This window comes from Fundulus heteroclitus, chromosome 3 (assembly GCF_011125445.2).
Source record: "Fundulus heteroclitus isolate FHET01 chromosome 3, MU-UCD_Fhet_4.1, whole genome shotgun sequence".
NCBI classification, from domain to species: Eukaryota; Metazoa; Chordata; class Actinopteri; order Cyprinodontiformes; family Fundulidae; genus Fundulus; species Fundulus heteroclitus.
In genome coordinates, this window is record NC_046363.1 from 37,443,163 (window position 1) to 37,459,584 (window position 16,422).

General features: G+C 38.6%; 1 protein-coding gene across 1 annotated transcript in view; it reads left to right on the forward strand.

Moving 5' to 3' along the window:
- The window catches only part of LOC105936748 (ubiquitin-conjugating enzyme E2 E2), a 54,008-nt gene extending 42,170 nt beyond the window's left edge, over positions 1–11,838 (forward strand). The window contains exons 5-6 of the mRNA XM_012877715.3: positions 7,381–7,528; positions 11,419–11,838. Coding sequence (XP_012733169.1) covers positions 7,381–7,528; positions 11,419–11,516 — 246 coding nt within the window. The 3' untranslated portion in view covers positions 11,517–11,838. The remainder of the gene's footprint in view (positions 1–7,380; positions 7,529–11,418) is intronic.
- Positions 11,839–16,422: the final 4,584 nt, after the last annotated feature.

Below are 16,422 nucleotides of genomic sequence, written 5' to 3' on the forward strand. Positions count from 1 at the left end.
GAAATGATTGTGTTCTGCCTATGATATATTTCAACCAAGATTGCAATTTTGACTTTTCTCTGCATTAACCACAAGCAACAAAAAATGGCCTCTAAATAAAGATGCATGTAAACAAGGACTATTTTAAATATGAACTTTTAATGTTTCTATTGATCAGAATAGTATTCAAGAGAACAGCTTTTAATGCGGTACCGCGCACGTGACGTGACCGTCTCAAGAGCAACGCCCCTTTTGCCGCTTAGGTAGGGCATACAGGAGAGAAAGCACGGATAACCCAGCTATTACAAGCGCAACAGAAACAGCGATATGACCGACTTTACAGCCGTTAAACTTTCCCAAGACGATGTCCCAGGCACACGGATTACTGGTCGAACTGTCGAAGAACACACCAACCTTCAGCTCAAACGATGGCTTGAGGTTCGAGGGTTTAAAAAGACTGGAAAACTGGCCGAGTTGATCGAACGGTAAGCTTTGTGTTTTTTTTTCCTGCGCGGCGATCATGGCAGCGTCGGCCGTTTTTTGTTGTTGTTGTTGTTTGCAATCACCGTCCAGGAATGGGTATATGTTTAATGTTTGTCTCATTTGAAATGTTTTTGAGTAAGCTATCCTGGTAGCAGGCTATCATGTTAGCGCCTGCTACCATGATAGCCTATATGCTATCATGGTAGCAGGCGCTACTTTATTAACATGTCGGCCACCAAAATACTCTTACCTTGACTTGATGTCGCTGGAATTGGGTCAGGATGTTATTCGGTTGTGCCCTTTCCTCCGACAAAATGCTTGCTACATATGTACTTGAATTTGGTAACTTTTTCCGGGTTGAACTGTTGTGTAGGCCGACCGCCCCGGTGTCACACATTTCTCCTTGGCAGTCTTGAAGAAAACATCCTTCATATGCGGCCGATCAGCGTACCTCGAGTCGCTGTTGCACGTTCCATAGCAACAATGTTTAAAAACCATGGTCTTAGATTTGGAAAAAGCAGTCGTTTACCGAGTAAAACCAAGGGTAACGCACGTCTCTTTTACAGCGAAACAGCGGCGGACTATGCAAGGTTGCCCTACTGCGTACCACGTGATGTGACGTCATCGTGACGTTGTGTTTCTAAAAATAGCTCGCGCGCGGTACCGCATTGATTTGGACATCAATCCTTGTTGAATATAAAGTACAAAGTGCAACCAACAAGCAAGTCTATGTATTAAACTGATTGACCTGTACTTAATGCTATGTATGATTATACAAACTCTAAAACAAGTAATACAATTAGATTATCTCACTGCTGCAACTGTCTTCCCTTCCATGTGGAGGCAAACCCACTTTAAACATTTTACCAACACCTAATGGACGTGTCTAATTCACTAATTGTTACATACCCAAAAATTGCAGACCTCTGCGATTTGGAAATTGCGTTTTTTTTAATCACGATTATATTGAAAATGCGATTAATTGTTCAGCCCTAATTATTAATATGTCATATTTTTAATAATGCACCAGGTTAGTGTCCAAATTTAGTGTCCCTTTTTATTTGATAAAGTATTTCTGAAATGAATTGACTAGAAATAACAGCTACAGATATCTCTGGTGTCTCTGTTTTCTGTCATGTATCTGGTTGGGTTTTCTGCCCCCAAAGCATGTTTGTGAAAGCAATTGTCTCAACGTCCAGCAGGATGGTTTGGTCCTTACAGCCACCATTATCTACCATTACTTTATTAATTTCCAGTTAAATGTTAATATTATGAAATTCAGGTAACAGCTAAAACATTTTTCTAATACCAGTCATCCAAATTGAGATCGGATGGAATGGGAAAGAATCGAACCTACGTAGCAGCAGACAAACATTGCACTGGTTAGAAAAAGTTTGCAGGAGTTGATACTGTACATGATATTTGTCCCTAAAAGCAGCAGTAAACTGTGTTTATAGCCACGCTTTCATCGACCTGTAGCGCTGGTCCGAAAGGCATCGGTCTGAGCAGAAGAGGAGCTCGGTGGGAGGAGTCTTTGAGGATGTTTGTGGCTCATCTGATGCATCTGGAATTGGCAATCTCCTCCTGGGAGAGCAGAGGGCATCTGGTGATCTTTTGTGCTGTATTTATGACCCTCTGCGAGGCCGTTTTATTGCCTGCTGCGCTCCCAGCATACCTCACCGAGATGCGGTATGTTATAACACGCTGGATAGTGGCTCGATGGGGACAGGGGGCAGCTTCTGGGTCAGCCTGTTTTTCACTGAGGACTTACAGGAAGTGTAGCCGCTGCCGGGCCTTCCCTGTCATCGCCCGTATGTTCCCAGACCACGAAGGCTCATTAATAAAGATGATAACTCCCAGGAATGAGAAAGAGATCACCGTCTCTACCCAGTCCCCATTTATGGGGAAGACAACAACCTCCTTGATATTTTTTACTTTTTTTTTTGAGGCGTTAAGAAGCAGGTTGTTGGCTGAGCAGCACTCTGTGAGCAGCTGCACATCCTCTCTTTAGCCAGCCTCATCCCCTTCTGTGATAAGTCCCACCATACACTGCAAAAACATAAATAATAGTGACATTTTCTTGAAATCATTGTAATTTTCCTTGATTAGAGCAGGTAAATAAGACTATTTGCCAATGGAATAAGATTTTTGCACTTAAAATAGGAACAATTCATCTCCATCGTCTTTTTTCAAGTGCAGGATGTCTAATTATCTTATTTTAGAGATGAATTGTTCCTATTTAAGTGCAAAAATCTCATTCCATTGGCAAATAGTCTTATCTACCTGCTCAAATCAAGTAAAAATACACTCATTTCAAGAAACTTACTTATTTTTAGTTCCCTTTTTGCAGTGTAGTGGTGTCGTCTGCAGGCTTATCTACAATTTTTTTCAGTGATGCAGAAAGACGGCATCGTAACTTTGAGCTATTTTTCTGAAATCGTTTCATTCCGCCGTTGAACATCTTGTTTTTTAAGACCATTGCCGTATTTTCTGATTTATTGTTCTCAATGAGAAACGGGAATGTGATTTAAGTGTTGACGCTCGGTGCAGCTCTCTGGTATTAACCTGAATTTCTGGAAAAAGTTAATGGCTTGGAGCAGCGAGATCCTGGATACGAGTACATTGGTAATAAATGTCTAACAAACTTGAAACTAGGGATGCACAATATATATCGGACCGATAAAATATCGGCCGATAAGGTGGAATTTTATAGCGGCCCGATAAGTAAATTCTTCCGATAAAAATAGCCGATAAATTAATTAAATTTTATTCAGGCAGAGTAGTCCCAAAGCAGGACAAGATCTGTGGATTTTGCGTTCCTTACTATCAGGACCCAGGCTTGGCTCCATTATTGCCTGACTATAAATAAACAAACTTGGTATTAGAAGATGACAACAGCATTGCAGTTTGCAAAACCTGTTCAGCAAGAATTTTGAGAGGAGGAAAGAAGGATTTGGGTTTCAACACAACAAACCTAATAGCTCACCTGAAAAATCGTCATCATGGCACCTCATTTTTGAGAATGCACTTTTATTGACTTTATTTAAGTTTTTTAATTTTTAAATGCATATGTTAGTACAGATAATTTCATGTTCGAGAATTATTTGACTTGACTCCAGAAATATCTTTGCTGATATCCTTCTGAACATTTTTAAGAAGTTTCACTTTTTTCTTTGACCTTTGCTGTGGTTATTATTTTTTGACTTCACAAATGCCTTTGCAGTTAAGCCATAGATCTGTTCAGTAATTTTTAAGGGATGCTCTTTGTATTCTAAATTGATTTGTGTCTTTTGTTATTAAAAGCAAATTACAACTTTTTTGTGAGATGGTATAAAAAAAACATTTGAAGAGCCAAAACCTTTTCTTTGCTGTTATAAATAAGCCACAAGCTGCAGATTATGCAAAAACTATATTGAATATCTGTATCGGAATCGGTATTGGCCATGAATAGCAGAAAAATAACGGTTATCGATATCGGTTTAAATTTTTAATATCGTGCATCACTACATGAAACCCTTTTTAAGGAAAATCACTAGTCTAGAAATTGATTGGGGGGGGGGGGTAGGAACGTTTCAGCGTGGAAAACGACAAGTTTTCTGTTGGAACCTGTGAGGAACGTGAGAATCCTTTGACTCAGTCTGGTTTGAGCTTTTTGACACGGATGTGTTTAATACGGGGGATCAATCTTGTGGTGATTCTCCTCTGCGTTTACAGGACGAACGCCTCTTCTCGCTCTGTGGGATGTTTGCAGAGTGCTGATTGGACACTGAACACATTCGCTGTCAGTGAAAAGCACATAGATATTTTCACACACACACACAATGCTGTCCTCCTCGCTCTTTGTGCTGTCCAACCAGCAGCTCTGTCTTTCACTGAAGACTCAAACTAATCCACAGGCTCCGGCCCAGCTCTCAGCGGCCAGAGGGATCGACTGTTTCCGTCGCCTCTCGATACCTCGTACCCCCATCCAGCACACTGTGATCTGCAGCCAAAACTCCACCCTCAAACACACAAAGCGTAGTGCTGCCACACACACACGCACGCCCTTACTGCAGAAATGCACCATTATCTGACGTTCTCTGGGGAATATTGTCTTAAGACGAGAAATCCAGAGTCCCCGTTCTTGGTGTGACGTTTGTCGTCAGGTGGATCTGTTTGTACTTCTGGATTAGAGCCAGCGGGGAAGCTCTGTGTGCACACAGCTGATGGGTGGGGGGTTTTCTTTCTCTAATAGCGTTCTGCCTCGTGTGATTTTTGGGGAATGTCGAGGCTCGTTAAGAGGTTTTTTCCTGCGCATGGTCGGGGTGAGGGAGGCAGATGTAGGTAATTGGAGCAGCAGATCAGACATTATCAGCCCCGCTGCTGTGGGAGGCTGTTAAACTGGTCGAGATCTCAGAGAAAAGTGTGTTATCCTACATGCCTTGGTTCTCACAGCTGCACGGTTAGAGAAGGCTGTTTGCTTTTTCAAGTGGACAAACTAATTGACACCGGGGCGCTGGAGTCCAGTTTTTCCTGACAACAGAGCGCGTGTTTTTGCTGTCATGCTTTTACGACTCGCTGCCCTCTGTTGGTCGGCTTTTATGAGGAATTAGCCTTAGTAGGCCTCTGAGTAGATGCAACATTAAAATAAATCCCAAGGCTAACCCCTGCTAAAAATCGGTGTGTTTGCGTCTGCATGCTCCTCCAGCTGCTGCATTGACAAACGGTGCAAACGGCCCTCGGTGGAGCACTCGGTTGGAGCCATTACTCCGGCGCTGATGCTGGAGGATCGGCGGTAATGTGAAGCAGCTGAGAGGAGATATGGAAGCCCTCTGCAGCTTTAAGACGTCCCTGTCGTCTCACTCATTACTGCTTCCGATGACAACGGGATCCTTAAAGTGACAAAATACAAAGAAGGTTTCATAAAATAATTTCTTCTCCTCTTGCTGCCTCTTGCGTTTTCAGCCTGCAGACTAGCGTTAGAACATTTTATTGATAAAAATCCTTGCTGTTCGAAAGCTAATTTAATTCAGATTTTTCTGAAACATACTAAGTGTGGGAAGAAATCAGCCATCAATCATAAAATTAATTTTAAGACCTTTAAAAAATTATATTTCAACACACATAATCAGGCGACATGTGTAAAGTAACATTTGATGTAAAGACGAAAAGGATTAAGAAGTTTTACATTTTTCTGAAAGTGAAACTACTATTCAGTTTTTATGCCATTTGCATTTATTTTAAAGATGGGGCAAACTGAAAGTCTTTTATAATGGATTACCTAAAATGCGTTATTTTTTTTAAATAATTTTATTTATGTCTCTCTGCAAATTAGGTTTTTATTTATTTTTGTGACATCTTCGCATTTAAACTGTAATAAATCAGCATTGTTGGTATTGTTTGTTTTTTCACTTGCATCTCACTGGAAAACCTTATATTTCACTGCATTTATTCTCATTTTTTACTGTTTTTTTCTCTTCTTCTAATATTAAGTCATATACTAAAAGGTATATGACTTAATTAAGTCATGTCAGAGGTACATTTAAACTGAACAATTGATTGTAGCATAATTTTGACATAATAATCGTGAGGTTTTTTGAAACAGGTCATCAAAACATTTACTTATTGCCTGTGCAAATTCTCAGTTATCTGGGTCATCACAACAGCAAACAGGCTTAAATTGGAGGTAACCATATTTTGCTAGGCATTGAATGGTTTTCAGAAAGAACTGAGCGAAAGAAAGTCCGGTTGCCTCCGATTTAAGCCTGTTTGTTATTTGCTTATTGCCAAAAAAAATAACCTCTGGTTGTAAAAAGTGAAATTTGCATAATAGGGTCCCTTTTTAAATAGAAGTGAATATATGTATCCTGCAGTCTCCTCAAAGAAGCTTAGCTGGTTTAAAAAAAAATTATTTATGAAAAATGCATCTATTTTAACCTTGGCATCCATTGTTCAGTATCAGAATCAAAAATACTTTAATAATGCCAGAGGGAAATTATTTTCGTTACGGGGATTTTATTGTGTCTGAAACCAAGTCAAGAATAGGCATTTGCACTACAGGGTACCAATCTGTTACTAAAAACTCAAAAACTGCTCAGAGTCCAGGAAAATAATGCTGTCTCACATAAATATCATTATGATTATATAATGACAATAAAGACTCTTTCATCAGTATTACATGGACTCCCTCACAAACAACGCTCAGGAATCTGCAGCGTCTGTTTCTCAGCACAGATATTTTGTCTCCACAGGTTTTTTTAAGCTGTATCTGACCCCACACAAACGTTTTTCTTCTGATGAAAACGTTTTCATGTGAAGCGGCAGGCTAACTCTGGCATGTTTCTTCTGTTTTTATAGGACTTGTTGATAATTTGGCTCATATTCCAGTTAATCGTCCCTAGGCAGAACCCCATAAACGCAACGCATTGTTTTAAACATTGTAAAATCTAATGAGTAGTGTTCTGATCATATCCATGTGCAGAGCAGGTTGAATAGAGACAATACAGTATCTTTTTTCAACATCATTCTAAGGAGTAAAACAAACACTTGTTTTTATTGACTTAGACAACTTTATTTGTTATTTTGTATGTACAGAGTGCATACAGAACGAAATCTCGTTGCATACAGCTTATAAGAGTATAGTCAGATTCCAAGTGGAACAAGGCAACATTACAATATAAAGTGCAGCAATGATCAAAATGTAAACATGTAAACAGTTTAGGAGAAAAACAGTGTGCAGTCACATTATGCAGGAGAATGTTCAAACCATTTTTAATGTGCAAAATAATGGTGCAAAAACGCATTTGTGCAAAAATTAAGAAAACCCCGAAGGTGTTGCCTTAACAAAATGAGGTGCATTTGCCACTCACATGAAAATAGTAGTTATACAACAATCATTGTTTCCCATATTTCTTCACGACAGTGTTTTTCTGTGTGCAGGTAACGTTTCGCACGAGGATCTATCACTGCAACATCAACAGTCAGGGAGTGATCTGCCTGGACATCCTGAAGGACAACTGGAGCCCCGCCCTCACCATCTCCAAGGTGCTGCTGTCCATCTGCTCGCTGCTCACAGACTGTAACCCAGGTAAGAAATGACGCACTCTTCTGTTTGTGTGTTGCAGTTAATATACAGCGAATATGTTCCAGACTGTAGACATTTTATAATAAAAACTGTGATTAATCCAAACCTTCAGTATTTCCTCAAGGTTATCTGAAGTTACAAACAACAAATCCAAATTTTAATTGCAGAAAACCGCATTGAATAAATCGAGATATTATCTTGTGCCATAGTATTTGCTGTGTTAAAACCGTCTTCTTTTCTGAAAGTGCTGCAAACTTAACAGGTTTCACGAGGAATTTGTGCAAAATGCAGCTGCTAAAATCTGCAGAACTGACTTCCTGAAAGAAAACGCAGGCTGTCTGTTGTGGTTTTAAATAAGATTAAAATGTAAAAGAGTAGGGACTAAAAAGTGCAGGGTAATGGCTTTAATCTAATTTTATGTTTCATTAACTCATTTATTCATAGTCTGTGCTGCTACTGGAGAACGTTTCCTTGTACTCACCATGATAAATCAATTTCTGAGCTGAATCTGACATGATGTCGCCCAGCTTTGAACTTCCAAATCATACTTATTATATGAATACTTATGATTCTCATTTCTATCTTCTATCTTGTTTCCAACAAATCTACGGTGATCTTATTTCCAAACACCAGCAGCTGCAGTGTGGCGCTTTCTGTTGCTCTCATATTGTTTAGCAAAGGGATCTGAAAGCAGGTGGATGTTAGGATGCGAAAGTTATACTGTGCATACATCCTAATAAAGTCAGGCCACAGCGTCCAAACCCATTCCAGTCATGATTTCTTTTCATTTGTACCTGAGATGGCATACACGTTTTTTGATGCCAGTAGAAGGTCATCCTTTGCATCGTTTTGCGGGTATCTTGGGAAGAATAAACGGAAACGCGTTGTTTTAGTCCAGTCAACGTTGGAGGTCATTCTTGCTGCCGTCTTATTTATTTATAAGTAGAAAGAGTTAAAACCTTTCCCTTCAGCCCCTTATAAAGGCCAATCTCTGACAGTACTTTTAAAAAGGCCATAATTTTTATTTCTTTTTTACTTTCCATTTGTGTATGGGCTCATAATATTAGAGTAGTTTCTTTGGCCAAAATGCTTGAAAGTGAAGAGTAAGCAGGAGGTAGTAGGGCACATAACCAAAAGTTGCCTTTGATGTTGCATTTAAAAAGCTGAATTCTGGTATCAATACATGACAGAATGCCCACCCTAAGACAAAAGTATTAATAGCAGACTTTCCAGCTGTAACTTGAGTTCCTAAAGTGAAGAATAATTGGCTAAGTGAGAAATGTTGTCTGAGAAGAGTCTGTTGGAGACCCAACAAACCGACATCCTGCGGAGAGATTTAAAAGTGCTTTGTGGAGAGCACAGTCTGCCTGTATTTGTAACCAGTGGGGAATTACCCCGTTACAAAACATGACATTATAAACACCGAAATTCTATCAGCATTCAGATAGACATCATAATATCTGCTCCGCTTCTGACTTGCATTGTTACACTTTGCGCAGGCATGGATCACCTTACATCTACTGTGGCACCAGAATCTACATTAACGAGCCATGAAGCGATAGTACAATCAGATGACATTCACTGTCACACTGCAAAGACTCCGTTAATGCTTAATGTCTGCCTGCAGCTTTCACACATGTTGTCTGGTTTTAAAATATTCACTTCTAGCTAATACTACACATGTTGGATGGAAGAGAAAGTTATAGACAAGACACTCATTTGGCTCACACACTCAGAAAGAAAAACAGCAGAGACTGAGGCTAACTATTGTACTGAACAGGTCGGAGTAGCAGTAGTTGTATTGTACTGACAGAAGACTTAATAAGTAAAAACTGATTTACTTATTAAGGCAGGAGTGGGTAAATGCGTCTCGTTGCGCTGAGCTTTTTTCCTCCATCATACAATGGATGTATATACTATAGACAGTAATGTTTAATTCTTGCTTCATGCTGGTCAAGATGAATTGCCATTTAAATTTTATATATAAGTCGTAGGATCGGCCAAACTATGAAAAAAAAGTGACTTATAGTCCGAAAAATACGGTATTTGATTTACCTGGTTAACTTTATGCTCACAAACAACACCCACTGCCACCTCCGTTTAAACTAGGACCTGTGCTGTGTTGTCTTCTCTCAGGTTTGAATTGTTCCTTCCCTTGAATACAAGTTTCTAACTTTTTATAGTTTTGGGGCAAAAAATTACTATTTCGCATAAAAATCCTCGTTTCTCCCATGGATAATCTCTTAAGAAAAAGTGCTCACCACAATCCTTTAGACATATTCATCAGGCTCGAAACGACTCGTCGTCATCCATATATGGTAGTACCTTCCTGAGATAGATATATATATATATATATATATATATATATATATATATATATATATATATATATATATATATATATATATATATATATATATATATAATTTTTTTTTTTTTTTTTTTTTTTTTTTTTAAGAAAGCCGTGTGTTCAAAGGACTTTTAAGTCAATGAGTACTTTTAAAATCACGTATCTACTTTTAAAAACAATGGCCTATTGTAATTTATTTATGCTTTCAATATCTATAGGTATAGTTTTGGTTCTACAATATCTTTGCCCTTTAGCTCTTTAATTTGGACCTTATTTATGTATTTGGATGCAGTGAGAGACCAGAGCATTAAAATCAACTTTCATCAGAGGTTTTCTGCTTGATGCCCCTCCTGACACAACCGAACCCAGGTGACCCCGTATGAAAGACGCAGACTTTGCCCGCTATACCAAAGAGGGACTATTAGGATGTAGTGTAGCATTTTTAGCCAAAAATTGCTAAATGTAATTCTTTAAAAAAAAAAAAACTTGCTTGAATAAATAAGCACCAGAGAACTTGCACACACAAGCTGGCAACTCGTGCTATGATTAAAGCAACACACTCAGTGAGCTGCTGCTGCTGCAGAAGGAGTTTTCTGTTTATCTCTCCAATTATTTCCATCTGGAAAGTCACAGCAGAACAATTGTATTTTTCCTTCCCCTCTCCCTGGATACATCTATAGAAAGTTGCTTATGTGAAGGCAAGTCTTATTACTTACAAGCAACTGGCGCTCAGAAAGAATTAACCCGTTGTTGAGCGTAGAGGTGCCAATGCGTAGCGTTTGAGCCCCACCTTATTGTCGTTTTACTTGTTCTTTTTCTTCCCCTTCGTTCTTCATGTTGTTTTGTTCGCTGCTCATCTCACATATTTGACTTATACCCCGTTCACACTACCGTTTTTTTTTTTTAACCGTGCCGAGACCGGTCCGAGCTCAGTAACTGAGATAACTTCTCGAGTGTAGAGCCCCATTTACAATACCCTTGTTAAACAGATCCATGCTGAGCTCGGACCGAGCTCGGATCAGTTAACCGCACCGAGCTTGGTTCTTACGACCATTTACACATCATGCTAGCACGGTTCCTCGCCTCCTAGTGACGATCTGTGGTACTACTGCTCTCTAGGATTGAAGGAGGGACTCAAGGAAATCAAAATGGCGGCGCCCGTAACATTCAGGAAGTTATGCTTTGTTATAATTGTGATATTTCGTTAAGCTCGGCACAGTTAACTGATCCAAGCTCGGTGCAAACTCGGCATGGATCGGTTTAACAAGGGTAGTGTAAATGGTGCTTTTGTTTAGACACGCTTCACACTAAAAACGCCAATCAAACTCTTTACTGGGCTGTGAAACTTGGATTTAACCTGATTGAATCCATTCATTTCAAAAGCCATGCATTGTTTCTGTGGGTTCATCATATCAACTCACTATATAGGAATAGCTCAAGCTTTCTTTTTACTGTTGCCGAACTTACTCTGTATGTCTGCTTTGGTTAATAAAAGCGACTAAATTTTGTGATTTTTACGATGTTTATCTGTGTCTCCTTACAGCCGACCCTCTGGTGGGAAGCATCGCCACACAGTACCTGACCAACAGAACAGAGCATGACAGAATAGCTAAACAATGGACGAAGAGATACGCTACATAGACCCCCTGCTGCGGACCCCCACCCTCCCGCTTCCTCCTCCTTCATCGCTGAACCTCACTCTACCTCTCACCCTTTGTATGTCAAAGCACACTCACTAAGTGCAACAGTGAACCTGCCCTCCTGTTATCACCCTTCTCCTCCTTCTCTCCCCCCCCCCCATTTTATCTACCTTTTCTGTGCAAAAATAAGAAAACTTTAAAAAAAAAATGTTCTTTGTTCCTTGTTGACTTGAAAGCTTCTTTTTTATACAAAGAGTAGATTGGGATTTTTATTTTCCAATATCTGAATGTTGGAAGTATTGTATTGGAGAAAAAAAAAAAAACAATATCATTATCACTCACATTGTCCTCTGGCTATACTGTATGTATTCTCAATTTCTTAGTTGCACCTGGAACAAAACTGCAGAGTATGCTTTTATTTGTTTTATTTGACTTTTTTTTTTTTTTTTTTTTTGCTTTTTTTTTTTTGTAATTGTCATCAGTAATGTTAACTGCATGGAAGAAGTTTTGCATTAGTGGATTCTTCTTGCTTTTAACGTCTTCTGATTTTGTTTGTACTGTATGTATTTTTTCAAAGGCTTTTGAGGCAGACCACTAAAGTGTGGGTCTGCCTGTGAAAGAGGCAGGACTTGTATATTTACTGGCTACCCGCCACCTCTGCGATTGCAGAGTGGTTTGTCGTGCACTTGTATATCTGAAGCACCCAATAAAACACTCCGTGGTTGGCTCGTGAGAAAAAAAAAAAAAAAAAATCTGTGATTTTTTTTTTTTTTGTTCCACTGCTAGCTTGTTTTAAACGTTTCCACTCGTTCAGCTCCTCACAACACACACAAACTCACATGGCTGATTATAAAACACGGATCCGCACCAACATCAAGGAGGTGTGATGTTTTATCTGTCAGAATATGCCATAAACTCATGAATGGATCTTTATAAAACCCCAGGAAAGTGTTTTGGCAGCGACCCATATCTAACAAGTCCTTTTTAATTAGGAGCGTATATTTACAGGACTTGAAAGAATATTTTTTTATGACTAAGCTCATTTTTTTAAGTCAGGAAGGCATACCACGCAATTAACTGAGTGTTTTCAAGGCTAAATGTTAAGTGATGGTTTTGTTTTAGTGAAATAAACAGCAGAATTGTGCTAAACCTTTTGAAATGGTGCTAAATCCAACACACTTTTTTTATTATTACGTTACACTAGTAACCTGGTCAAGACTCGCAGCACTCGCTGTTCTGCACATTATCAATCAGCCTGCTCCAAACAAAAATTATTTGAGGAAAGGAGGGACGTTCAGCAAAACTTTCCCAGCTGATTGGGTGAAGCGAAACCTAGTGGCCGCCTACCAAAGGTTGGTTCTAGCCAATCACGGTATCAGATTAAAACGTAAGCAGCAGACATCAGAAACCGCAAGAAGGGAATCTAGTCAAGGCACTTCTTGCTGTTCTGCTTTCAAAGAAGAAATCGTGGATTCTTATAAAACAGATGAGATGGCAGCATCTAGCCGTGCGTCCTGCGCTGCCACGTTTATGTCAGGAGCTTTTGCTTTCGTCGCACCGGTAAGTCCCGCCCTAAAATACTGCAACATGATTGGCCCGAACCGTTATTTGGATCAAACACAAACGCTTGAACCTGTAGCGGCACAAGATGGATTCTTGTTTGTGAACACACAAATACTGCGAAGATTCATCTTGCAGGCAAAAATACACTAGAGCTGAGCAATATGGACCAAAATATCTGAATATTTTTAGGCTGAATGCCAATATACTATATTTATCTATGTTTTTATTTCATAAAGTAATTATAAAAAGACATATCTGAATTAAAGTTTGGCCCCAAATGTCTCAGTCATATTTTTTTGACAAATAGCTGTAGATAAATATGTGGAACAGCTGAAAAATAACCTACTGGAGTACATAAAAGTATAATTATAACACAACATAGACCCCCTCAATACAAACGATATAGTTTTATCTTATATCTCTTTATAAAAAAGATTGTGATATATTGCCAAGCCCTACTATACACCCAATAACCATCAATATGCCAAACAATTGTGTAGCGTTAAGTTTTATCAATTGTATTATTGTACAGTGCAGTGAAACGCCTTTGAGATCATCAGACTAAATACAAAAGGGGGAAATTTAGAGGATACATTTAATATGGATCAATTAGAAAAAAGGTTGCAAACATAATTTATTGAATGAGACTTGAATAAAAAACCACAAATAAATTACATGGTGGTAAAATTAGAAGACTTCCCACAGATTTACATTCTATGCCATATGATCTAAATCAGATAAAAAGTGAGTTGTTGCCGACAGCCGTTCGCATTGATCCTGGTTCTGCTGGAGGTTTCTTCCTGTTTAAAAGGGATTTTTCCTTCCCACCATCTCTACGTACATGCTTGGTAAGAGAGATTGCTGCAAAGTCTACAACACAATGCAAGCGACTGTCAACTGCTGCAAAATGCTCATCCAGGAGGAGTGAATGTTGCAAGTCAATAATTTGATGTTAACTACTGGATTTCCCTGGGTAGAAATGTTTTTAACCAATCTATGATTTGATAGAACTGATTTTGTAAAGTGGCTTCAGATGACATGTTGTGAATTGGCGCTATATAAATAAAACTAAATTTAATTTACCTAGTTTTATCAGCCTCTAATGCAAATAAACCTTAAAATGGTTGGAATTATAAACAGTCACAGCTTGGGATTTTTTATTTGTACGCATCTCGTCAATACACAGCATATATAGTAGAAAATCTATTCATCTAAAACAAATAGTTTCAATTTCACAAATTTATCAATTTGCACCAAATGCAACTCAAATGAGATTTTTTACAACTTGGTAGCACATAATGGAAGCAGAGACTTGGCTGTGGATTAATCTCATGACTGAACGAAAACCACACTCTCAGGATGATGATGCATGCAACGCTTTTCCACTGCATGATCGTGTAATTAAACCACATGACTAATTCTTAGATCAGTTTGCAGACATGTGGTCAGTTTTTTATGTGGTTATTCTTTTTATTATTATTGGCTGGTGAAAAAGCAATGTAGTCATAACTGAAGATATTTTGGGTAATGCTGTTATTGTTTAAAGCCTCTGACTTTCTTTCAGTTTCTAGTGTCATTTCTAGTGTCATATATAATCCCAGCAATGTAAATGTTTAAAAACATACAGCTAATGACTATTAAATATTGTATTTGTTCTATAACCGTCCTCTGGTCTATTATGGTACGATGAGACGTTTAAATGGGCCATGAATGTAAAGTTGGTCTTTTAATGACTTACTTGTGCCGTGGGGATATTATATTGCATCCTGTTACAATTACTTTTTTTTTTTTCTTTTTTTTTTTAGAAACAACTGAGAGGGAAATATTTATGTATAGTGGAATTGGTCCAATCTGTGGTCAAATATACACAGATTTCTCTTCTTGGCATAACTGTTAGTACATTTTTTTTTTCCTGGCCCAGGCCTTTGCTTTTAAGTACAGTCCATACATTTTCTAAAGTGTTGAGGCTGCCAGCCCAGAAGATGCATGTTAGCCTGCATTTTTCTTTTCAAAATCAGTTTTAAACATCCCGTGGTATTTTAATGTCACACCATCTGTCTGTGGATTTGAGGTGAAGTTGAAGAATTTGTTGTTAGCCTTTCTGTCATAAAAGGTTACTGCTTCTTTGGCTCTGCACATTACACAAGCAGGTCTGTCCTTTACCTTTGCAAACAGATATTCTGCTTCTTACCAGTCCAGAAAGCTTCGGTTTTCCACTGTTCTTTCAGACATTTTTGGACGGCACCGGCCCAATCTGACTGGTAGCATGAGGTTCCTGATGAATGCCATGAGGAGGGAGGCCTGTGGGTCCTGGTGGACATGAGAACGCACTAACGGAGCATCCTGGGATTTCTAATATTAGCTTTGCATTCACTGTCTACCAATGGACCGTCTCTAATAGACGTTTAGATTTACCACACGGGCCAAATATAATTACATTCCTGCCTGATTTTGCACTCAGCGTTTGATGCATGGTTATGCTTTATGCGATATTTCAACACCACTGGCAAGACAGCCTCACAGCATGATGCTGCCACCATGTTTAAGTCAATATGTTAAAAATCTTAGAATGCCTTCAATATGGTCTTTATGGCCAAAACAGGTCAGTATTTGTGTCATATAATCATTAAACTCTTCAAAAGGTGAATACATTGTTTATGTGTGCAGCTTCAATTTTTAATTAAGCTTTAAGGCGCCCATTTAGTTACAGTAATTTCTGGTCCTGATGCTCTTTTCAAAATTAGGGTAAAGGTTCTTTTGACTTAATGTTGTATGGTTCTGTCAAATTGTAGTTCACAGAATCTGTTCAGTGTAAAATGATTCAGTTCAGGAACCATCTAAGTACTTTAAATTATAACTAGAGATTTAAAATGAAGTTAATGGCTCACTAATCTAGCACTGAATCATAAGCAATGGCTCAGGTAAGTTCTGCATCACCAGTCATCAAAATCGCAAAGCCTTATTTTCTTGAGGCGCTTACACTATATATCACCACAGGGTGCAGAATTAGGTTTATATTAACTGGACATGCAAAAAGCATTAGAAGGCCCCTTTGAAGTTTGCCTTTTTTTTTCTTTGTTCTTTGTTTGCAAAAAGGGTGCCGAAAAGTAATTTTGTCCATACCGAAAACTGCTACTGCTTTTTGGGTTGTTGAACATCATAACCAATTTTCTTTAAAATTTTGACAGTGTTCATTGCCTTGTTGTCTCAAGAACATCTATATGTAGAAGTTGGAAAACATGTTTGAATTGAAGGTCTTGGAATCTGCAGTTTTTCAGAAATCTACAAATTACTGCCTTCACTGAGGTCACTGAGTGAGGATTGTCAAGTAAATAAGTTTTACA